The sequence below is a fragment of the Saccopteryx bilineata genome, chromosome 12 (genome assembly GCF_036850765.1).
Source record: "Saccopteryx bilineata isolate mSacBil1 chromosome 12, mSacBil1_pri_phased_curated, whole genome shotgun sequence".
In the NCBI taxonomy this organism is placed as follows: Eukaryota; Metazoa; Chordata; class Mammalia; order Chiroptera; family Emballonuridae; genus Saccopteryx; species Saccopteryx bilineata.
Window position 1 is genome coordinate 23510519 of NC_089501.1, and position 24432 is coordinate 23534950.

Genomic DNA, 24432 nt, shown 5'->3' on the forward strand with positions numbered 1-24432 from the left:
TAAAAGTTTATGTATCATACTATTGTTTATAATTACAAAATAATGAAAACAACCTAAACATCCTCAACTAAGAGAGCTGTTGCCTTAAAAATTGGTGAGAAAGACAGACAGACAGACAGAATAAAGATAGGGACAGACAGACGGAAAGGGAGAGAGATGAGAAATGTCAACTCATATTTGCGGCACCTTAGTTGTTCGTTGATTGCTTTCTCTTTTTTTTTTGCATTTTTCTGAAGCTGGAAACAGGGAGAGACAGACAGACTCCCGCATGTGCCCGACCGGGATCCACCCGGCACGCCCACCAGGGGGCGACGCTCTGCCCACCAGGGGGCGATGCTCTGCCCATCCTGGGCGTCGCCATGTTGCGACCCTCCTGGGTGTCGCCATGTTGCGACCAGAGCCACTCTAGCGCCTGGGGCAGAGGCCACAGAGCCATCCCCAGCACCCGGGCCATCTCTGCTCCAATGGAGCCTTGGCTGCGGGAGGGGAAGAGAGAGACAGAGAGGAAGGTGTGGCGGAGGGGTGGAGAAGCAAATGGGCGCTTCTCCTATGTGCCCTGGCCGGGAATCGAACCCGGGTCCTCCGCACGCTAGGCCGACTCTCTACCGCTGAGCCAACCGGCCAGGGCTGATTGCTTTCTCATATGTGCCTTGACCTGTGAGCTTGACCAGAGCCAAGCTAGTGACTCTTGCTCAAACCAGTGACCTTGGGCTTAAGTTAGCGACCTTGGGGTCATGTCTATGGTGCCATGCTCAGGCTGGCAATCCTGCACTCAAGCTGATGAGCCTGTGCTCAAGCCGGTGATCCCATGCTCAAGTTGGTGACCTAAGAGTTTCGAACCTGCATCCTCAGCATCCTAGACCAATGCTCTATCTACTGCGTTACTGCCTGGCAAGGTGTATTGATCATTTTTTTAAATTATTAATTAAAAAATTTGTTTTGGTGAACTAATAAAAGTTTTACAGTAATAAAAAACTGGCCTTTCAAATCATGTTTCTATTTTTTTTTAAATTTTGTTGCTGATAATGTATAAGAAAGCTGTAATTTGATTTGTATTCTAAGTAGCAGAGAAGTGATTGTGTACTGCTCTAAACTACTTTAGGGTATGTTTTTTCTGTCTACAGGAGTCATAAACTAATGAACGAGTGCGGTATATGCCTAGCCACACCTGCATTTCAGGACTCTGCTTTCATAGATAGCACGTTGTCATAATGGAATTCCATAAACAAAAAGGAGAGTAAGATCTATAATGAGTGAGAGTCACAAAAAACTTTTCTGAATTGATTAATTTCTTTAGGCATTTGCCCTAGACCAAGTCTCTTGAATTTCTTTTAATCTTGAGTTTCTGAGAGTATAAATAAATGGGAAAACACATGTTTACTGAATTAGTTACAGAGATTGACATCAATACCTTTGTAAAGTAATGAAGTAGAGTCATGCCGTTCACCTGCACTGGGTAACTACTGAAATCCCCAGTCACAGAATGTCTGGGAAGGGTGAGCTGTCCAGAGACGTAGGACTGAAGGGAGGGCTCTCAGAGGTAACATCCATTTGCAGAGCAGTTGGCATTTCTGGGTAGGTGTCTCCTTTCAAATACTACTTGGTCCTAATGAACCATAAGCTTTTTAAAAAATAACTTCATATTTTATATTTTGGGGGTTCTTGTATTTTTCCTCTTTTGATGTTATGCTCACCTACTGTGGGAATTAAACCTGGACAGATTATGGATAAAGATTTAACTGCTGGGGTACAGAATGGATAGGATGAGTGACAACCTAGATTAGTGAGAGTTTTTTTGGTTAAAGTGATGGAAACCCAAATCAAAGTAGCTGGATCAAAAAAAAGGGGGGGAATATTTATTGGAGGATACCTTGTTGTCAAATGTGACTAAAGATGTGTGACTAATCAACTTCAAGGAGGAGGACAAGGCTGTCACAGGCTCCAAAAATAGCTGAAATTGGGAGCGTGACCACTGTCAGGACTCTCTCCTCTTATCTCTGCTTCTCTCTTTTTCAGCTTCATTTTTCCTACTTGAGGAGGCCAGCTTCCTGTCCTTGTCCAACACCTGCAGCCCACGCCTTGCTGCTCCTACTACCAGGGAGGCACTGGCTAGCACAGGGGTCCCCAAACTACGGTCCGCAGGCCACATGCGGCCCCCTGAGGCCATTTATCCGGCCCCCACTGCACTTCCGGAAGGGGCACCTCTTTCATTGGTGGTCAGTGAGAGGAGCATAGTTCCCATTGAAATACTGGTCAGTTGGTTGATTTAAATTTACTTGTTCTTTATTTTAAATATTGTATTCCCGGTTTGTTTGTTTTTTACTTTAAAATAAGATATGTGCAGTGTGCATAGGGATTTGTTCATAGTTTTTTTTTATAGTCTGGCCCTCCAATGGTCTGAGGGACAGTGAACTGGCCCCCTGTGTAAAAAGTTTGGGGACCCCTGGGCTAGCATTTCCAAATTCTAACTGGGGGAAATAAAAAGCCTGGGAAGCACTCTGAGTCAGTCTTTCCAGGTCATAGGCTCGCCCTTGATGTATTCATCCAAGGCCAAGAGCTCAAGATGCCATGATTGATCTAAGTTGAGTCTGAGGCTTAATTCTGGACTAGTCAACCTCGCAGGAAGTGTGGGGTTGGGGATTAGAATTGAAATAACATAACAGCTTCCATTCAAACCATGTGACCAGAGAGGAGAGAGGGTCAGTTCCAAGAAGGAGGATGTTGATTCAGAGGTGCCAACAAATGATCCATGTAACTGCACTGCATAAGGAGAGATTTCAAGGGGAAAAAAAGGTCTTACTGTTTCTCTATAAATTATACTTGGATTTAGGGCATTCCATATTAGTAATTCATTCCTTTTTTATTTTTATTTGTTGTTTTTGGCAGCATCTGTATTAAAACAAGACAAAACTCTCCTTGGAGGAATGAATGGACAACACCTAAAGTTACCTATGTAACAGTTATCAATTTCACCCCTTTTCCTTGCTGGCAGAATCTGCCTGTCTCCATGGAGGCTGGAAACATCCCCAAAACCGACCACCATTTCTGGTACATGGCTGGCACTCAGCAAATGTTGAAGACTGAGTTGTTGACAAAGATTGGCTATTTGAGGACCCCCAGTGCAGCACACTGATGGGCCACTTGCTTAGTGATTGAGTCCACATAGTATCGCAGTATGAAGGAGCAGAGATCTTAGTTCAAGACTTAGTTCTGAGCTTGAGAAAGTTAAAATTTAGAAGCCATGCTTGATACACAGATTTTATATATAAGAGCCATGTGGAGCGATTGGCAAATACTACTAGCCAATCTATAATGTGTCAAGGACTTCTCTAAACTCTCACACCTATTTACTCACTGAATCGGTACAACTCTTATGAGCTAGGTAGGTATTTATTATTCCCATTTCACAGGTAAGGAAACTGAAGTACAGGGAAAATAAGTGGCTTATTTAAGGTCACTCAGCTAATCTAGTATTATTGGATCAGTGTCTATGTAAGTCATTAAATAAACATTAATTAATTATAATCTGACTTGCAATTATTAAAATGCTATTTGGAAAAACCCTGAAAACAGAGAAGAGTAACAAAGGGTAATATACTATATTCAATAGGTTTTATAATACTATCTAGTGGTGATCAATGGAATTTCAACATTGTACATATTTTACTCTAAAATCTAAGAAAGTTTTATTTTTCCATAATGATCTTTAAACAGCATCAAAAATTGGCAATACATTTATAATCACATATTTATATATTTCATGGGCCCAATAAGAGAACAGCACATATTTAAAGGATCATTCCATTTGACGTTCAAGACACTGGCTTTCTTAGGGCTGATGTTAACAGTAACTAAAATTTTAAAAATTTGGAATAAATTCTTCTGCATAAAATAGCTATTTGCTCTCAGATGCAGCATGTAATGAACTAGTGTTGAGATTTGCAAAACTCAGTCTGGTATGTGAGTCTTCTTTCTCGAGAAAAAATAGTTGCTACTATAGATATAATAAATAAAAGTTAGATACTGGGCAGTGGTGGAATTCAAATAATTTAACAATCAGTTCTCTGCCCTAATTACCATTTTAAGTATTAAAAAACAATATACCAAAAGATAGTTTATTATTTCATACATTTAATGCTTAAGAACAATAAGAGGCACACTAAACTAGATTATGTTATAAGGAAGCACTTAAAATATTAATAAAATATTAAATAACAGCTGACAAAAAAAAACAATAGAAGTATTATATAAAATATTTCCATATTGCTCCCTGATTGGTGTACTCACTTGCAATTTTTTTCACCTATGGACAGAATGAACATTACTACAGGTGCTTAGAATACACTGTTGTGCAGATGAACATTAAAAAAGTATAAGGAATGTAAACTTGTGATTTCCACATTGGATGGCTGCCTGGGTGCGCACCTTAGAGAGGACCCTGATTACAAGTGTCATTTTTAACAACTGGTTCACCGAACTCAACAAAAAATTAAGTATCCGTTCTGCCGAACCAATGCGAACCAGCTGAATCCCACCGCTGGTTGCACCTGCATGAAGCAGGTCAAAGCCTGTGTGGAACTGGTCCTAGCCTCAGGGGCTCCAGTCAGAATAGAGGCCAGAAGGATTCAGGAGTGATGCTCGGCAGATGTTGATTCAGAACCGCTGCATATGACCTGCCTTATGAGCCATAACCGGGAATACACAAGCTCTTCCCTCTGTGCATGTGAGGGGTGTTTATCATAATCACACTGAAATGCTTGAAGACTCTATCTAAAAATCATTCCCAAGCTTCAGACCTAATTCAACAGATTTTAGTTGAGCAGTGGCCTTATTTCTGGAGCTGCACCAGCACCGCCCTGCCGTGGTGAGCAAGACAGAAGAGATGCCTGTGAGATGCTGAACAAAGGACTACTGTAAAAATTTCTTCTCTAATGGAAGAACATATTTCAAAGATGTAGAAGAATTTTACCTTCTTTCACTCCCCTACCCTCCGCCTTCCCTTTAATGTAAAAGTGAGGTTTCTCTTTTTCTCCCTTGCACGTATGAGTATAGAGAGTAAGCTGAAATGTCAGCTGCTCTATATACATTGCAAGTCTCCGTATTTTGGGATTCCTTCCTGTGGTGCAATTGCCCTGCATGCCAGGTGGTCATCTGGTTCTCAATGCAGCACCCTGTGGAATGAGGTCATGAGTCACTGGCACTAAGGTGTTCTATGAGTAATAAATGGTCTGTTTTATAATCCAGAGGCATCTTGTTTTCTGTCAACAATTGTATATACACGTTTTGGTTTGAGCTTCCTGGAATTTATGCTACAGCAAAAATTGATTTTTTTAAGTGAGAGGAGAAGAGATAGAGAGACAGACTCCTCCTGCATGCGCCCCTACCAGGATCTACCTGACAATCCTGTCTGGGGCTGATGCTTGGACTGACTGACCTATCCTCAGTGTCCAGGGCTGACACTGGGACCAAGCGAGCCACTGGCTGTGAGAGAGGAAGAGAGACAGAAAGGGGAGAGGAAGGCGGAGATAAGGAGATGGTCGCTTCTCATGTTGCCTTGATGGGGTATCCAACCCAGGACGTCTTCATGCCTGACTGGCCCTCTGTCCACTGAGTCAACTGGCTAGGGCAATAATTGATTTGTGATATAATGAGTTGTCTTATTGGTTCGTCAAACGTGTGTACCTTGTGCTACTATAACCATTTTGTACATTTTATACTGGATGTCCACTACATTCTAATTACTGAACTAGTCAATTGTTATAATCAAAAGCTTATGGACTCTCAATTATCTTTATTTTTCCCATAATTTTACATTTTCAATGAGTATACTGAGATACAGAAAAATCTGTTAAGTTGTTCAGGATTAACTAGCTAACACCGGCTAGAAAATTATTAGTAGAGTTTAGGTGAAAACTCATCTTTCTCTCATTGGTGCGCATATTATTTTACCACAATATCTATCCTTTGGTTCAATTTATTCATTTTATTTTTCAAACGGTCAATAGTGGGTGTATTTTGCCTATAGATGGGACCTTATATAGACTGGTCTAAACAAGCTTCAGAAAGCGGTGAAAGGAAAGTCACCATGAGGACAAGCAGGAGATCCATCTTCTTGTCAGTACACATGGTCTCTTAAAGGTGAGCAAGTTTGCCCTCTATGATTCTGAAGCTCCCCATAAAAAGGATGGGCTGGAAAAAAAGTTCTAACTTTGAGAGAACTAACAACCTCCCAAAACATATTTTTTATCAAGAAATACTTTCTATACTATTAGTTCCTTTTTAAATATTTTAGAAATTCAAATTTATTAAGTAAATTTTTATTTAATATATTCTGCCTTTTGACTATTGACCATGAAAATCTATTCCTCAAAATTTCATGAAATGAATTTAGGTAAAAAAAAAAATCCTATTGCATCAGATTTTTTTGATATTTATTAATCTATTGGCAGTTTTCAGCTCTTCAACCAAACCTACACTGAACAGTAAACAGTTTATTTATTCTTGATGCTAATTCAATAATAACTAATTAAGTAAATTAACAATATTCATTTAAAATTTAAAATATAGGCATAGAATATGCAAATTTGCAAGGACTAATCTTTGAGAACATTTTTCCTTGAGGAATTATCAGTTTAGATTTTTATTTTATTATAAATTTTCCAGAAGTATTTAATTTAAAAAGTGAAGAATGAATTCCAAAATCTCTAGAAACAGTTTTCTTGCAACTTTTAACTTCATTAACGTCTTCCATGCAGTGAAAAACACGACTCCTAAAAAAATAAAGATATTTAACAGTAGTTTATACAATTTTTATTTTGGTCTTATATGATAAAATTATATCAAAATTTCAATTTAATTTTTATATATTATATACATTGATAAAACATACATTGTTTTGTTCTTTAAAATTGTTATATCTTCATATTCAAACATATGAATTTTACCATTATAATTGGAAGGTTTGTTTATTAAGACAGTGTTACCATGCCTGACCAGGCGGTGGCACAGTGGATAGAGCGTCGGACTGGGAGGCGGAAGACCCAGGTTCGAGACCCCGAGGTCACCAGCTTGAGCACGGGCTCCTCTGGTTTGAGCAAAAGCTCACCAGCTTGAGCCCAAGGTCGCTGGCTTGAGCAAGGGGTTACTTGGTCTGCTGAAGGCCCGTGGTCAAGGCACATATGAGAAAGCAATCAATGAACAACTAAGGTGTTGCAACGCGCAACGAAGACAGTGTTACCCTAAGTAATGCATATACAGTTTTTAAATTTAATATACAATATTCATCCTTTTAAAATTTTTGATTCATCTTTTTGTGAATTTTACTTTAAGGAATAAAACTTACATACATACATACATATATGCATACAACACAGGATACATGAATAATAAGTAATTTTCAAAGACATAATTATGTAATATTTTCTGTGATTTCTACCATTAGTAGGTCTAGGAATTGAAAGTTTTAAAGAAATATACCTCCTCCAAACCAGTGTTTTGGGAGGTCAGATGTTTTTCTTTATTCTATAATTTGTAGAACAGGATAAAAAAGATTATATATACAATTTATTTTATGGTTCTGGTAGTCATGGCCAATAATTATTGTGCCCATTACATTTTCCATTTAAAACAAAGTGAAATAAAATAATAAAACTTAGCCAAGACAGAAATAGATATTTCCATTATTTCCCCATCAAACTACTACCATGTGGTGATACTGATCTGCTGTCTTTGTGCAAAGACCCCAGAGAAGACATGCTAAGTGTGGAAAGGTCCTACAGTATATGCCAACTAAGTCAAACCTTTCATAAGGCCACAATAATCATTGTTGAAATTTTGAAACAGATATCTGTAGGAAGTCAACATTTCTTCCTTTAGATATCCTGTTGTAATGGGTTTATAACAATAATTCTAATAGTATTTTATTCCTATGAAATCAACACAATGTATAAAATTACCAAAATTTAAAGTTTCTATGTGTTTTACCTGTATACTTATGCACTTTGTGCAAAATGTTTAAAGCAAGCAAGACACTGTTCTGAAAACCAGTGAAGTCATTGATGAAGGGGGCTTGATCCCCACTAAGAAGCATTCGTGTTGGCAGACCTTTCTGGAATTCAGATGTTCTAATCAAAGTTGTAGGAAAGAGTGATGGAGCTAAATAATCCACAAATAAAGCCCAATTTCTTTCAAAATCAGCTTCTTCTTTAGAATAATACTTTAACCTACAACACAAATGGGGAGAAAGTATACATTTAGAATTAATCAACTCAGATTTTTTTTTTTTTTGGTATTTTTCTGAAGCTGGAAACGGGGAGAGACAGTCAGACAGACTCCCGCATGCGCCCGACCGGGATCCACCCCGCACGCCCACCAGGGGGCAACACTCTGCCCCTCCGGAGCGTCGCTCTGTCGCGACCAGAGCCACTCTAGCGCCTGGGGCAGAGGCCAAGGAGCCATCCCCAGTGGCCATCTTTGCTCCAATGGAGCCTCGCTGTGGGAGGGGAAGAGAGAGACAGAGAGGAAGGAGAGGGGAGGGGTGGAGAAGCAGATGGGCGCTTCTCCTGTGTGCCCTGGCCGGGAATCGAACCCAGGACTTCTGCACGCCAGGCCAACGCTCTACCACTGAGTCAACCATCCAGGGCCTAATCAACTCAGAATTTTGCCAACTCAATTTTCAAAAAAGATAATTTGTTCAAAACTACATTATCCTACTTTTTAGAATATAGATTGTAACTCTGGCCAAATAGCTCAGTTTGTTAGAGCATCATCCCAAAGCAGAGACTGCGTTTGGTTTTTGGTCAGGATACATAGAGGAACAGATTGATGTTCCTGTCTCCTTCTCTCCCTTCTTCCTCACTAAAATCAATCAATAAAAAAATTTTAAAAATATAGAATACCAATTGTAGAAATTTGATTTTAGCCCTTAGATTTGAGAATTTAAATAGATTTTATTAGAATTTTAAATCTGGAAACTACTACCCCAGGAAATATGCTTTTAGTCAAATGTTTTGCCCTTTTTAGAAAGCATGCTCTACTTGCACAAACTCTTAAATTTTGTTATTTTAAAATGAAAAGATAAAAATCAAAGAAGACTAGCAAAGTTTCTGCTGATTTCTGATATTCCTTAAGGAATACACAATTTTCATTTCAGGTCACCACTAAGCAATGAAATAACTTACAGGGAATTTTTCTTGTATTTTAGGTAGTTTGGTATCTTTTTCTGAAGATATATAGAGTTGTCCCCCCTTATCCAAAGTTTTGCTATTCACAGTTTTAGCTACCTGTGGTTCAAAAATATTAAATGGAAAATTCTAGAAATAAATAGTTGTTAAGTTTTAAATTGCGTCACAGCAAAAATATGCCATAAAGGCTACAGTTTCAATTATTTTCACAGACATGCCAAGAGAATGAACTCTTCAGATGACCAATATAATAATCAGCCCTGAAGCAACATTAAGAGTTAATATATACAAAACAATATGACTCCCGAATTTATCATTTATCTTAATTGAATATGTGATCATTGGAAAAGATGAAATTAGATGGTTAACAAGAAGTCCTCAAACATGCGTGCCGTGTTTATATGTGCTTTTTAAATCAGTCACCATTCTTCCCTTCTTTCTAAACCAGATCTCACTCTGGGTGGCAGTCACCACTCCTAATACAGTGTCATTCACATCTGTACCAGTTGTGCAGCCTGATTCAACTGTATTTGTTATAAAGTGGGAGACTTTTGACATTATTTTCACTATCTAGCATGATAATCAAGATGATGCTTCTCCTCCTCTTCCTACTTTTCCTCCTCCTCCTCCTTCTCTTCCTCCTCCTCCTCCTCCTCCTCCTCTTTCTCCTCCTCCTCCTCCTCCTCCTCCTCCTCCTCCTCCTCCTCCTCCTCCTCCTCCTCCTCCTCCTTCGCCTCTTCTTGTTCTTTTTACAACACTCCAACCAACCAAGCTATCTGGCCAGGGCTTCCAAATTGCTTGAATATTTCCCTTCAAATATGTGTTAACCAAGCTATTTTTTCTGATCAAAATGGTGCAGAGATTATATAATTATTTGTCATTACAGTTTCCAGTTTATAGACACCAGTTTGTATAAAACAGGTTTTTATTTGTCATCTTGTACTTCTGGTTTTATTTTGAATTATTGCTTCGTAATTTGTTTTACTTTATGATACAAACTTAAATTTCTTCAGATTTTTCCTACCCACTTAGAAAATACTTATGAACTTTATCCAGTAAAGCATTTTCTTGTCAATTTTTTCTTTATCATAGTACTACTCCATGGTGGACATACTGGTAAATTAGTTAATTAAAAAAAAAACTTCAATGAAAAAGATAATGTAAAATGAAAGATTGTTATCATATTAAAACAAAATAAGTTTAAATCCATTCTTACCTATTCTGAAAATTTTTTTGAGCCACCTCCAAGGATGAGACATGAGCAGCCCATAAGTACTTCAGCAGGTCATCAAAACAACTAGAATCTGACATTAAATGCTATCCAAGAAGGAAAATGTTATATTATTAAACAATTATAACAATCTCTTTTCCTGAAAATCAAGTTCTATTTACAAATAAAAAATTTCAACATTCTAAATGAGGTTTTTTTTCCCTAAAAGTTAAGGTATGAAAGATTCAATGCTTAACAATTCCTCAAAGCTTAATATTAGTTTATTAATTACCTGTGATGCTGAATCTGTGTGAAAGGAATAAACTGTATTTTATATTTTTATACTGTTCAGAACCAGAGCTTTAATATATTAGTGTATTTTACTTACTTGCTTTTCTCTGCCTGTACAATGAGCTTTCCACAAAGGCTTAAGAGTCAGGAATGAGGAGAATGGGAGGAGTATGAGTATTTTGTGTAATCATATGAAACATAATAACCAAGTTCTGTAAAGAAAAACTTGGTCTTTGTCATGTACTCTTTCACCCATGACACTTTACTTTGGACATCAATATTTGATTCTGATTGTCAAATGATTATTTCAGCTGATAAGTGTTTATGAAGAGAGTGTAAATAATCTGATCAAATTCATCCGAACTTATTTTATCATTATATTTCTATATAGGTTTTTGCTCAATTGAAATTATGATAAATAAATACTAATATTCTATTAAATCATAATTCTCACATGTTTGTGTATAATTTATTAGGTGTGAGGGAAGTAGAAAATGTAGCCTCAATATTCTATGGGTAATAGGGGTGCTAATAGGTGCTAATATGATATGATGTCACTGAGTAATCTACTCACATTAATATTGCTGTCATAAATAAATGTTTTAATTCTGGTTAGAAATTTTATTCTTTAATAGCATATTAATTAATGCATAAAATACCCTACCTTAAATATACTATTCAAAAATTATCTGGCCACCCCAAAATGTATTAATACAATTACTAAAAAAAAAAAAAAAAAGACCTGGTAAAATTCATTCCACTTTTTCATTGCTTCTGGAAATGATGAATGACAGCTAGAAACATTATAACAAAAATTCATCTGATCCTTGGATGGCGGCAGAAGTGTGACATTCTCTGATGGTATTCCCATTAAGCCAGAATCAACTGCAGCAAGGAAGGGCATTGCAGAGAGATAAAAATTGAGGTCTGTATAAACAAAAAGTTATCATTGATATTGTTAATGTACAAAAAAAGGTTGTTTTGAGTAAGGAAATCTATTATAATGGTAAGTCCATAGACCTAGAAATGTGGTAAAACTTAAGCAGCAGTTCTGGGTACTTTAGAAACTATGAGAAATTTACTTTATTGTCATATACAACTCAAATATGCTCTCTTGAAAACTTTACTCTCATAAAGCAGAATGGATTTATAGTGTAGATTTATTATTTTAAATAAAAAAAGATGACACTAAATTTAAAAATAGTAATTAAATTCTAAAGTACAATAAATGAAAAAGAAAAAATAAGTAACATTTATAGAATGCTATACTTTTATAAGTTTTTATTATAAATTTGAAAACCTGATGCATCCTTAAAATATTCTAACTTATAGTTAGATTTTTGCCTTGCTAATAAAGTTTTGTTTGATAACATGTCAGAAATTTCTACTTATATCCTACACATTTTTTGATCATACTATATATAGTTTATTATCCTAATTTACAAATGCACATAATATTATATTTAAATTAATTTTGAAACATGGTATTTTGTTGTTTTTTTGTCCTATGTATTTAAAACAAATTTTGAGGTTACTAGTTTTAGTTGGTAATTTTATAATTGGATAAACTAATTAATAAATTAAATATATATAGCTATATACTAAAAATTCCTTTCAAAAGATTCAGATTTGGGTTGAATGATTTGTAAAAAGCAGTAATTCTGATACATGTTTTTGTTTTTGTTTCTCTAGTTGAGATTTTTAGTTAAATTGATACTTTGTTGAAAGGTCATCAATTTGAGGTTTACACTCACCGGCCCACCAACTGTCAACAGAGATGCACAAATTATCTGATTTATGGCCACAGTTTGTCCTTTGGGTTGGATCAGCTAATCTGCCTAAAAGATAGAAAATTTAGAGTTGGGTTTACTAGACCATTTCCAAGTTATAGATTAAAGAAAAAGAAAAAATTGACTAGTTGCATTGTGTTTATTGGAAAGTACTAAATATTTTCTGAAAATACTGTTACCCTTTTTATCACTGTCTTTTTTTTATGACTTCTCTTTTTTTTTTACCATTTTTATTTATATTTTTTTCATTTTTTAAACATTTTTACAATGATTTTCTCTTTCAAAGGCCTATTTTTTTAAACTCTGTAGTTTGTATTTCTTCTACTTAATAACTCTCGTACCCTTTATCTTCAATATATAGGGAATCAAAACGGATGTATAGTAAACAAGATCTAAACCCTGTTTGCCATTATTTATTCACCATTTGACCCCAGATAAATAAATTCTGCAAGTATCTCTTTTCATTTTCTCTTTTTAAGTGAGAGAAGGAAAGATAGAGAGACAGACTCCCAAATGAGCCCGGAATGGGATCCACCCAGAAACCCCCATCTGGAGCTGATGCTCAAATCAACTGAACTATCCTCAGTGCCTGAGGCTGACAGGTTTGGACCAACAGAACCATCCTCAGTACCTGGGGTTGATGCTCGAAACATTCAAGACACTGGTTGCAAGAAGGGAGGAGGGAGAGAATGGTGGAGGGAGGGGAAGAAAAGCAGATGGTTGCTTCTCATGTGTGTCCTGACCTGGAACTGAACCCAGGACATCCATACCCCAATCCAAAGCTATATCTACTGCACCAACCAGCCAGGGCTGCAAGCATCATTTTTCTAATCTGCGTCCTAGAAAGACTGACAATAATTGCTTCATAGAAGTTTGGGGATGTTAAATGAAGAAGTAATCAAAGTGCTTAGCTCAGTGAACATGTGCTCTGTAAATATTAGCCATTATTTTATTTTTATACCTTTTCTTTTTGTCATCATTTCTTACCTCCTACTTTTCCAACTTCTCTTTCTGGTTTTTTAGCACATTTTTTTTTAATCTTTTGTGCCTTCTACATATACTCATTGCATGTCCTTCAACTCTTTGATCTATGACCATCTCTTTCTCCCTCTCAAACATTTCCATACCTGGTTTATTCTCTCTACCCCTGCTTTCCCTTTTCTCTAATCCCCAGACAGGGTTTTGCCCCACCAACCTCTCTCTGGTCCAGTCTTTACACAGTTATGGAGAACACACCCTTCTTTTCTCCAAATAACATTTTCTTTTTCTTTTCTTTTTTTCTTATTGGAGAGGATGGGAGATAGTGAGGTAGACTCCTTGAAGCTCCCTGACTGGGATCCACCACCTACAGCCAATGCTAGATTACTAAGCTATTTTTAGCACCTGAGGTTGACAGGCTTGGACCAACCAAGCTATCCTTAGCACTTGGGGCCAATACTTGAACTGATCAAGCCACTGGCTGTGGGAGGAAAAGAGGGAGAGAATAGAGAGAAGGAGGGGAAAAGAAACACATGGTTGCTTCTCCTGTGTGCCCTAAATGGAAATCAAAGCCAAAACGTCTATGTGCTGGGCCAACACTCAATTCATTGAGCCACTGGCCAGGGCCCAAATAACTTTTCTGCAACATTTACATTTTCTTCTTTCTGGTTTCCATCCCCTACATTACTATGTACTTCTCTCTCACCATTTTGGTATGTTTCCCATGAACCTAATCAGTTTTCTTTTTACTTTTTCATTCTAGTTTCTGACTTGGCTCCTCTTGATGCTCAAGTGGATAAGAGAGAAGATAGGTGCAGTTCTGTTAATGCATGAAAACATTTCAAATTTTTAATTTTTTCTTTAAACCAGAAAAATATTCAAGTAGGTGAAACATTCCTTTCCTGATTATTAGGTTTTGTCTCATTTAGGAGTTTTTTTTTTTTTTTTTTCCCAGGGGAGAGCACAGATGCAGTCCCCCACTACCACAAATTATGCAGATGAGTTTCCCACATTTGGGGAAATTGCAGGGGTCAGCACATCCAGAGTGCAATGGATAAGCCTCGCCCTGAGAAAACCACCTTCGTGATCATGGTATCTCCCCTGTCAGGTAAATATTCATTTGGGAGTTTTTATGAGATTATTTCCAAAAATCTTTTCTTTTAAGCCCACTCAGTGTCTGAAGACATTCATCCGTGATGTTAACCTAAAAGTTGCTTATGTCGCTGACTGCCATAGCTTCCACTCCGAACCCTCCCTGTGCTGCAGTTCCATTTCTGTCAAATCCCCACCAGTCTCCTTCATGGGTGATTACAAATAACTTCCAAGTGAGCATGCCTGAAACTAAGCACTTGATCTTGATGGTCAAGAAAACTGCTTTATGAACTTTTTTTTTCTCTTGTTGTCAGAAAAATTTTTACCACTTTTCTAACTCTTGTAGATACTTTCTGCACTGCCCCCTTCTTTAAAGCTGAAACGAGTTTGCCTCTGGTCATCATATCCTCTGAGGAATTGTTTTTTGTTTTTCCATGGCAAGAAGTACATCATTCTCAATTGCCTTTACCAAAAACTGTTTCTTGTCATACCCATTTTTTTAGAGAACAAAATTAATGCTATATGTGGTGTTTAAATCTAAATTCCTGTGCTTCCAGCATTTCCTTCTCTTATCTCTTTTTCTGCCCCAAATGTTACACTAACCACAAATTCTGTCCTTTAGTCAATTCTATTACTTTTTTCATGAATTTATTTTCTAAAATAATTCATCAATATTCCCCCTGTATTTCAAGAGTTACCTTAAATTTTATTCTATTTCTAGATTATTCCAGCTCACAACACTCTCACTTTTTAAAAATTATTTTTATTTATTCATTTTAGAGAAGAGAGAGAGAGAGAGAGAGAGAGAGAGAGAGGTGAGAGGGGAAGGGGTGGAGAAGCAGATGTGCACTTCTCCTGTGTACTTGGACTGGGAATCAAACCTGGGACATCCATTCTACCATTGAGCCAACTGGCCAGGGTAAATAATACATTCTTAAAATGTGTAGTTTATTATAAATTAATAAAGTTATTTTAAAAAACTCAAGCAAAAAACAAACATTTACGGTGTTTAAGTATTGTATAAGCATTAGGTTCTATTACTAAACTAAAACATATTGTTTAAAGAACCAACTAAAAACTCCTCAATTTGACATTAGGAACATCTCTTAATCTGGCTCTAATTAATGTCAAATTTATCACCGATTATCCTTCTCACATTCCAATTCTGTCACTGAGGTATACTTTCTCTTAACACGAACTGCCACCTTTGCCATCTTCATTTGTATGCTAGCTGTTTTCTATCAATTCCTCCACCAAACTCTTTGGTACTACTTTCTTTCCATGATGATCTCAGCCCATGACTGTTATCCTGTTTCCTGAGATACTCTTATACTTATGATCCTTGTCTTGAAATACTTCTATGGGTTACTTTCAAAATTTTAAAACTTATTTTGATTTTCTCTAGTTATGTCCTATAGTTAACTAAATTAAATATTAAGTAAAATCATCCACTAAAAACTAAAAAATCCCATTTATTATGTTCTCTAATGAAAGTAAATTTTGGTCTGACCAGTTGGTGGTGCAGTGGATAAAGCATCAGCCTGGGGTGCTGAGGACTCATATTTGAAACCTCGAGGTCACCTGCTTGTGCTCAGGATCATAGACATAACCTCATCGTCACTAGCTTGAGCCCAAGGCCACTGGCTTGAGCAAGGGGTCACTGGCTTGGCTGAAGTCCCCTGATCAAGGCACATATGAGAAAGCAATCAATGAACCACTAAGGTGCCTCAATGAAGAATTAATGCTTCTCATCTTTCTCTCTTCCTCTGTCCCTATCTGTCCCTCTCTCTGTCTCTAAAAATAAATAAGTAAATAAATAATAAAAAAAATTAAAAAGAAGAAAAAAGTAAATTTTGAAAATAGCCAAGCCAGCATTCAACCTTGCCTTTTGCTCATTACTGAACACAGGGTAAAAAAGTTCATGGATTTTCTTTTTGAAATTCTCCTCATCTATGTCTCAGGAGTTTAGATATTCCTCTTCTTCATGCTGAAGACTGGTTAAGAGTAGGAGATAAATTAGGTGTCAGGAGACCTCCCTGAAAAACTTGGTAGTAATGCTAGCTCAGGATGTCATAACAGATTATCTTTTCCACAGAGCTACCCATTATTCTCATTGGTTCATTTCTTCCAGTACTATTTTCTGGAAGCAAATGGTGAGGGACCCTTATTTCTTGAGTGCCATCGTTAACCAGAACAAGCTAGCTTGGGATTTACTTTTGTTCTAAAACAAATCTTTACTTTCATTTCTGAGTGTAAATATAATTTTCAGGGACACAACACATGAGAGGTTTTTCCATTGAGGGTTTTTCTCCTTGATCACTCCAATTCACATAACCACTTAATCACATACAAACTGCAGATAATTCAGATTAATTTTACGTACTTTTGTTTATTTAATTAGTATTGCCTTCATTGTTTTGTTACTTCCCAATGCTTAGAACTAGACATGGCATCTAGTAGCACCTCATTTAATTGTTGTTCACACTGAATGAACTAGGTCTAACATGCTGTGTCTCAGTGAATGAGGTAACCACTAGCCATTTGTGAGTATTTATATTGAAATTAAATAAAATTAAGACTTTGGATTTGTGGAAGCATTAGCCATTTCAAGTGCTCAGTAGTCATCTATAAGAACATGTGAGCATAGTAGAACTCTCCTGTTCCCATATGGACAGTTCAAATATAACAATTCTAAATATTGCACACAGTCCTATTGCTGAGTAGAAAAACCATGCACACTGAAGACATTAAATAAATGCTTGATAAAGACAGATTTGGAAAGAATGAGATGGAAAATAGAAGAAGAGAAGTCAGAATAAGAATAGTTGGAAAAGGAGTAGGAAGGGAAAAAAGGAAAAAATAATCAATTTTCACAATCATGGTATTATATACAAAAGGTAATACTTCCTACTTAATTTTTGGTTAAATGAAAGAGTCATGAAATGAAAGACAGACATTCTTACCTGTATAATATTGCCATCCATGATGTACAGGTAATCCCCATAAAATATTTTGTTCATTTTCTGGTGCAAATCTTTCAAAATACTTGGCTGTCTCGTTCAATAAGACTTTATACATCCCTTGTCTCTCTAGGTAATGCCAGAAATTAATGATGTACTTTCCATTTTCTACCTTGTAATCACGAAGCTGACCAGGACAATCTTTCCACAGAGGAGGATATGCATCCGAGATACTGGATACTCCTGCCAAAAAACCAAAAATACTCCCAATTACTATACTGGCCAAGGAAAAATGCAAAGTCATGGTATTTAAACTGGAGATCGAGAGATGACAAGAAGTTTATTCTGAAGTGGAATTTTTTTGTACTTCTGCTAATCAATACTATTTATTATCTTCCCTGGAAACTGTAGGGTGGCGTTAAATAAAGATAATGATCTACCTTCTTGGCTAATTATCTCCTGAGTAAGTAACATCGAGTATATATCAGTCTCTAGGTATTTTACTGAGGATGTATTTTTTTCTAAATTTATTTCTGCCTCTGTCTTCTGTCTACCTTATTAACTCAAATGATGAATTTTATGTCCTCCCTAGAGGTATTGTATTTTTAAAAATGACTATTGTTCTCAATTAATCTCTATTTGGTGGGATTTAGCAACACGAAATAATGAAGTAAAAAATTTTAGATAGAATTTGAAAGACATGTTAGTGGTATTTTTGACTTTGCCAGATCTCTCTTAAATTTCAGCCACATGCAGGCCCAGACTTGTATGTTTGAACTGTTAACCCAAATTCACATCAGTAAGATCTGAGCCAAAGGCTGTGTGCAGGTATTTATTTGAGAGTTACAGAATAAAACAAAAGGAGGGAGAAAATAAGGAACAAAGGAGAAGCTGATACAGGAAGAGATGGCTGGCTTGTCTCCACTAATGGCATGAGTGCTCAGTGTTTTCTAGGGACAAAGGAAGACCTTTATAATGAAAGACCCAGGGGCTTTGTGAAAACGAAGTGAGAAGACTTTAGTCTAATCCTCCACTGATAAAAATGACCCAATGAGGAAAAATTCTCCTGCCATTCCGGTTGCACAAGTCTGAGTACCAAACAGGTTCTTCTGGGCATCCCAGAAAGCAGCAGAGGCGTTAAAGCCCAGGGTAGCATGCAAGAGGTAAAAGGAGTGGCTGAAATAAAGCTGCCAGTTGAAGCTGCATGAAGTAGGTCAAAGCCTGTGTGGAACTGGTCCTAGCAGCAGGGAGCCAGAGAGCCCAGAACCCTGAAACTGCCAACAGGTATACACAAGAGTCACAAGAAAAGCTGCTCTCTCTGGCCACACACTAGGAAAGGGCGTCTTCTCTGACTACAATAAAAACAAGCTGAAAATCAATAATGAAAGGATAACAGGAAAATTACCTAAGATACAAGATGAACAAACAAAAGTCAATAGCATGTTTATATATTAACAAGTAGAAACAAAATTTTTAAGTGCCATTTATAATCACTCCAAAAAAATAAAGTAAAATATTTAAGTTTAAATGTAAGAAAACATGTAAAAAAATTAGTATGATGAAACAAATCAAAGGAGACCTAAATGTTTGTACCATATTTGTGGTCTGGAAAATGCAACCTACAGTAGTAGAGATGTCAAGTGTCCCTCAATTTATACATAGGCTTCACATAATCTTTAACAATTTCTCAACAAGTTTTATTTCCCTTAAGAATAAACAATTTTACTCTAAAATTTATATGGAAAGGGAAAGACCCTATAGTATCCCAAAATTATTTTGAACAATAAGGATAAAAGGGGAGGAATTGCTTAATACACAGCCACAATAATCAAGAAAATTTGATACGATTAGAGGAATAGGTTTGTAGATAATGAGACAAAATAAGAAAACTCGAAATAAATCTGCAAAAATATGTGCAATAAACTTTGACAAAGTTACAAACTCAACTCAATAAAGGTGGGATAGATTTTTGAGTAAATGATGCTAGAGCAATTGGACATCCATAGGCAAACAAATAAACCTAAAAGTAATTCACACACCTTATACAAACATTAACTCAAAACAGAGCAGAAACATAAATTTAAAACATTCAGCTATAAAACTTCTGGAAAAGAACTTGGGATAAAAATCTTTAAAACAAGATTGAGCAAAAGATTCTTAGACTTGACTTTAAAAACACTTAAAGTAAAAGTTCATAAATAGAAATTTAATAAATTGGACTCAGCAAAATTTAAAAAGTTTGCTCTCTGAAAAATTGTGTTAAGAGGATGAATAGATAAGCCATAAAAAAAGAACTGGTAAATAGAACTCAGAAAAAATCGTTAAATTTCCCTCTGCGAAAGATTTTATTATGAGGATGAAAATATAAGCTACAGACTGAGCAAAGGTATTTGCTAACCACATATTCAACAAAGGCTTATGTTTAGAATATATAAAGAATCCTCAAAACTCAACAACAATCAAATTAGAAAATGGAAAAAAGATATCAATAGTCATTTTACTGAAGAAGAGATACAGATATCAAGAAAGCAAATGAAAAAGTACTTAATATCTTTTCACTATTGAAGAAATACAAATTAAAACCATAATGATATATCACTACATACCTATCAGAATGGCTAAAAAAATATAGTGATAACACAAGTTCTAGGAAGGTTGTGAGAAGCTGTATCACTTGCATGTGGTTGGTGGAAATGTAAAATGGTACAACCATTCTAGAAAATAGTTTGTCAATTCCTTTTAAAACTAAAAATGGACTTACCATATGACCCAGCAATTAAGCATATATCCTAGGGAAATGACAGCTTATATTCATGCAGAGAGTTGCACACAGATATTCAGAGCAGCTTCATTTGGGTAACAGCTAAAGAGTGTAAGAGCCAAGATCCAATGGCTTCAATAAATGAATAGGTAAACGGTGTACCTATGCCATAGAATACTACTCAGCAATAAATGGGAACAAACTATTGATACATGCAACAACTTGAATGACCCTCAAGGATATTATTTTCAATTTTAAACTTGCCAATCACAAAAGGAAACATACATACTACATGATTTCATTTATATAATATTTGTGAAATAATGTTAAGTGTAGCAGTGAAGTACAGATTAGTCATTGCCAGGGGTCAAAATGAAGGGTGGGATGGACTAAGTGTGGATCAAAAGAGGTAGAATAAAGAAGTCTTGTGCTGATAGTACACTTAATAATCTTGATTGTGATGGTGATTACATAATGTTACACATGTGATGAATTTGTCTAGAGATACACACATACATGGTCAGGCATGCAAATGAGTCCAGTTATAACTGATCTCATTCGTGACCAGTGAATAAACTGTATAGATTGAAGCAAAGTCAGTATTTTGGTTTTGATCATGTAAAATGTTCACATTAGGGGACTTCAGGTGAAGGATGCTTGTTACCTCCCTCATATTTCCTTGCACTTTCCTACAAATAGGTAATTATTGCAGAATAATAACTTTTATTAACAAGTGGAAATACATAGATGTTATTTTATTATATACATATATGGCTACATTCCTCTCAGAGGTTATACTATTTTACTCTGTTAACAGTAATGAAGGTTTTAAGTTGTCTCGGTTTTTGTTAATTTCTAAGTAGAGAAATGGTGTGCCAGTATGTATTTAATTTGTGTTTCTCTTATCATGAATATGTTAAAATAAAGAATATAAATAAACATCAAAAAGTATTTACATGTATCATAACTCTTTCCCAACCTCCAGCTTAATTAATAATTTTAGGACTACAAGCAAGAAACAGGCACAGACAGAATTTATTTTTGGAGGGAAAGAATGCATAAGACACTGCATCTTAATTGTCTTTTTCTCCTGTATTAATGTTTAATTTAAATTCGGTTTAACAGACGTGTTTTGTACAGTATGTGTAAATACACTGTTCTTAAGGCAGTGATTTCAGTTTTAGGGCTCCCAGTTTTATATTCTGCTACTAACACGGACAAAAATGCCTATGAGATTAATTCTCATCACCAGCCCTATATCATAAAACCATAAATTCTATCTATTTTCAGTAAGTGATCTAAACAACCTGATCCATCCTGCTGCATAAAAGTATTTTATATAGTGAATCTCTGTTACAGTTTCATAGCCAGCTTGTGTAGTGGTTGATATTTTAGGTCAGGACAAATGTATGAAGAGAGTCAGTCTAAGTCAATAATAGCCAAGGGCTTTCTGCTTAGGAGGCAGTGAGACAGAGCCTGTTTTTAATTTCCTTCCTAATTAAGTGGAGCATTTCTTCATCTTTAAGTGACATTTGAATATCATTATGCTAAAATACCACATATCACAATGATTACAAACTCTGTTTTTTTTGGGGGGGGGTGTTACTAATTATATTTCTTTCTACATGAATTACAGTCCTTTTATTTCATCCATTTAAACTCTATTCAATTTTTAAGATTTACTCCAATTCACATTTCCTTCCATGATTATTCCAACACACAATATTCTCTCTCTTTTGCAAATATTATCACACTGCTACCCAGTGTCTGATCCTTTGGCTGCGTTGTCCAGTAGAGAGTTTATTCTTACTTACCTTCTCCAATATGTTGTATTCTTTGAAGGAAGTGATTAAAACTCTCCTTAAAATCCTGTATGGTCTCCATAACCCTTAGAATTAAATTATTAGGTGGGTAAAAATAAGTGTCACCTCACCAGATAAAGTTAGAGTCTTGTTCCTAGCCCACATTAAATTATAAATTAAATTGCTAGTTATTCTTTTCCCTCCCTTTTTTCATCTTTGTTTTCCTTTGATGGTAACACTTTGCCTTGCCATAAGTTCCCAAAGTTGTTCTGCTAACTTCACTTATTTTTCTATTACAATCTAACTGCTAAACAAAAAATTAAAAATAAACTGTATACGCAACATCATGGATATATATAAAAATAATTATTCTTTGTGTTACACAATTCTTCCCCAAAATACTAACAGTCTCATCTTACCTCTTAAAATATTTTTGCTGGCCAGAACAAAAGTAGCTTTAGATTTATGATGATTTTTTGTTTCAAATAAAACTCCAGTCTAATTCTTGAGTGTTGATACTATTTTGAAGAGGATGAAACCTTTATAACGTTCTCCAGCACGACCTTTCTATTCTTCATCACCCCAATCAGAGAATTTCAAATATTGCAAGCACACTCATCTTACACAGACTCTTGGGTATATTCTCAGTATTCAGAATAAAGTTTGGCATGTAATACAAATTCAATTAATGGCTGTTATTTATTTAAGGGACTAAGACTAGGTCTTTAAAAGTTGGCATCCATGTGGTTTTGCCTTAGTGAATGCCCACTATCTTGTATAGTGTTCTCTAGGACAGTAGTCACAAGGCTGTTGGGCCATTTAGACTTAAATTAATTCAAATTAAATAAAATTAAATATTTGGTTTTTTAATCACACTAGTCCTATGTGCTCAATAGTTATATGTGGCTGGTGCTACCATACCAGCAAGTACACACACATAATATTTATCATGTAAGAAAGTTCTATTGGGCAGTGCTAGATACAAAATCCTGAACACAGGGGTTATTTTATAACGTTTGGTACAGAAAAATGATGATAAAAAGGAGAGCCATGAGAAAGGAGGAAGTATACAAAAAGACAGAATTGAGAGAAACATAACAATTTTTAAAAACTGATATTCTTATTAGTTTACTTTATATTGGAAATTCATTAAAATGAAAGAATATTATTTCTTACCTGAATGATTATGCCAGCCAGGCTGTAGAGACAATCTCCATAAGAAATTTGTTAATTTTTGTGTGCAAGTTATTCAAAATACTGGCTGCTTGGTTCACTAGAACTTTCTAGCTCCCTATTATCTCATAGTATAGCCAACAATCAATAATTTTTTTATTCTTTACCCTGTAGTTACTGAACTTACCAGGGCTCTCTTCCCACAGAGGAAGATGAAAAGCTGAGTTATAGATTGTTTGAACTAAAGGAGCAGATATACAACCAACTAATACAGAGGCCCAAGAAAGAAGGATAGTCATGGTGACAAAGTTAGAGGCTCAGATTATGGCAAGGCTTTTATTGGAAAATTGAAGAGGGCATCATAGAATATATTTATACCTAGCCAATCAAAACTTTACATTCCTTTTCCTAATGATACTTAGGTGGAGATGGAAATGCCTTACCAATGAAACTAGGGTGACTCCCTTGAAATGTAAGGTTACCAGTCTGGAATTTTACTCCCATGACTTGAGGTAAATTTATAATTACATTATTGTAAGGCTATGTAAGTAAACATTTAAAAAGTGTTTATAATATATCAACATTCCTTTATACACTCGTTAGTGCTACCTGTTCTATTTAGAAATTTGAGTGTGTGTGTGTATGTATGTGTGTGAGAGAGTCAGTTCAGTTTTTTTTTTTAATTTCTAAAATACCTTCTTAACCAAAGAAAAATTTTCAGAAGTAAATTTGAAGTACTTTTGAGTACTTTTCCTCAAAATATTTTTTTCTTTTTTGTGACAGAGACAGAGTCAGAGAGAGAGACAGATAGGGACAGAAAAACAGAAAGAGAGAGAGATGAGAAGCGTTAATTCTTTGTTGCGGCACAGTTGTGCATTGATTGCTTTCTCATATGTGCCTTGACCGGAAGGGCTACAGCAGACTGAGTGACCTCTTGCTCGAGCTGGTGACCTTGGGCTCAAACTGGTGAGTCTTGCTCAAACCAGATAAGCTTGTGAGCTAGCTGGAGACTTTGGAGTCTCGAAACTGGCTCCTCTGCATCCCATTCCAATGCTCTATCCTCTGTGCTACCACCTGGTCAGGTTCCTCAAAGGATTTTGAAAATACTGTTTTTTTGAATATAAGTGTTGTTTTAAACATATTGTTGTTTTGAACATTGGAATGGAATAAAGTGCCTTACAAGACAGTTCCTA

General features: G+C 35.8%; 1 protein-coding gene and 1 non-coding gene across 2 annotated transcripts; both read right to left on the reverse strand.

The window, feature by feature from the left end:
* Positions 1-6669: 6669 nt before the first annotated feature.
* Positions 6670-23538, reverse strand: LOC136316047 (protein LEG1 homolog). The gene is made up of 7 exons (XM_066247795.1): positions 23427-23538; positions 17507-17746; positions 12438-12521; positions 11426-11610; positions 10399-10499; positions 7984-8222; positions 6670-6770 (listed from the first exon to the last, which is right to left on the reverse strand). The coding sequence occupies exons 1-7, from the start codon at positions 23536-23538 to the stop codon at positions 6670-6672; spliced, it is 1062 nt and encodes a 353-aa protein (XP_066103892.1).
* On the reverse strand, positions 14404-14567 carry LOC136316548 (U1 spliceosomal RNA). Its single transcript, XR_010727776.1, has one exon. It is a non-coding gene; the product is annotated as a U1 spliceosomal RNA (small nuclear RNA).
* Positions 23539-24432: the final 894 nt, after the last annotated feature.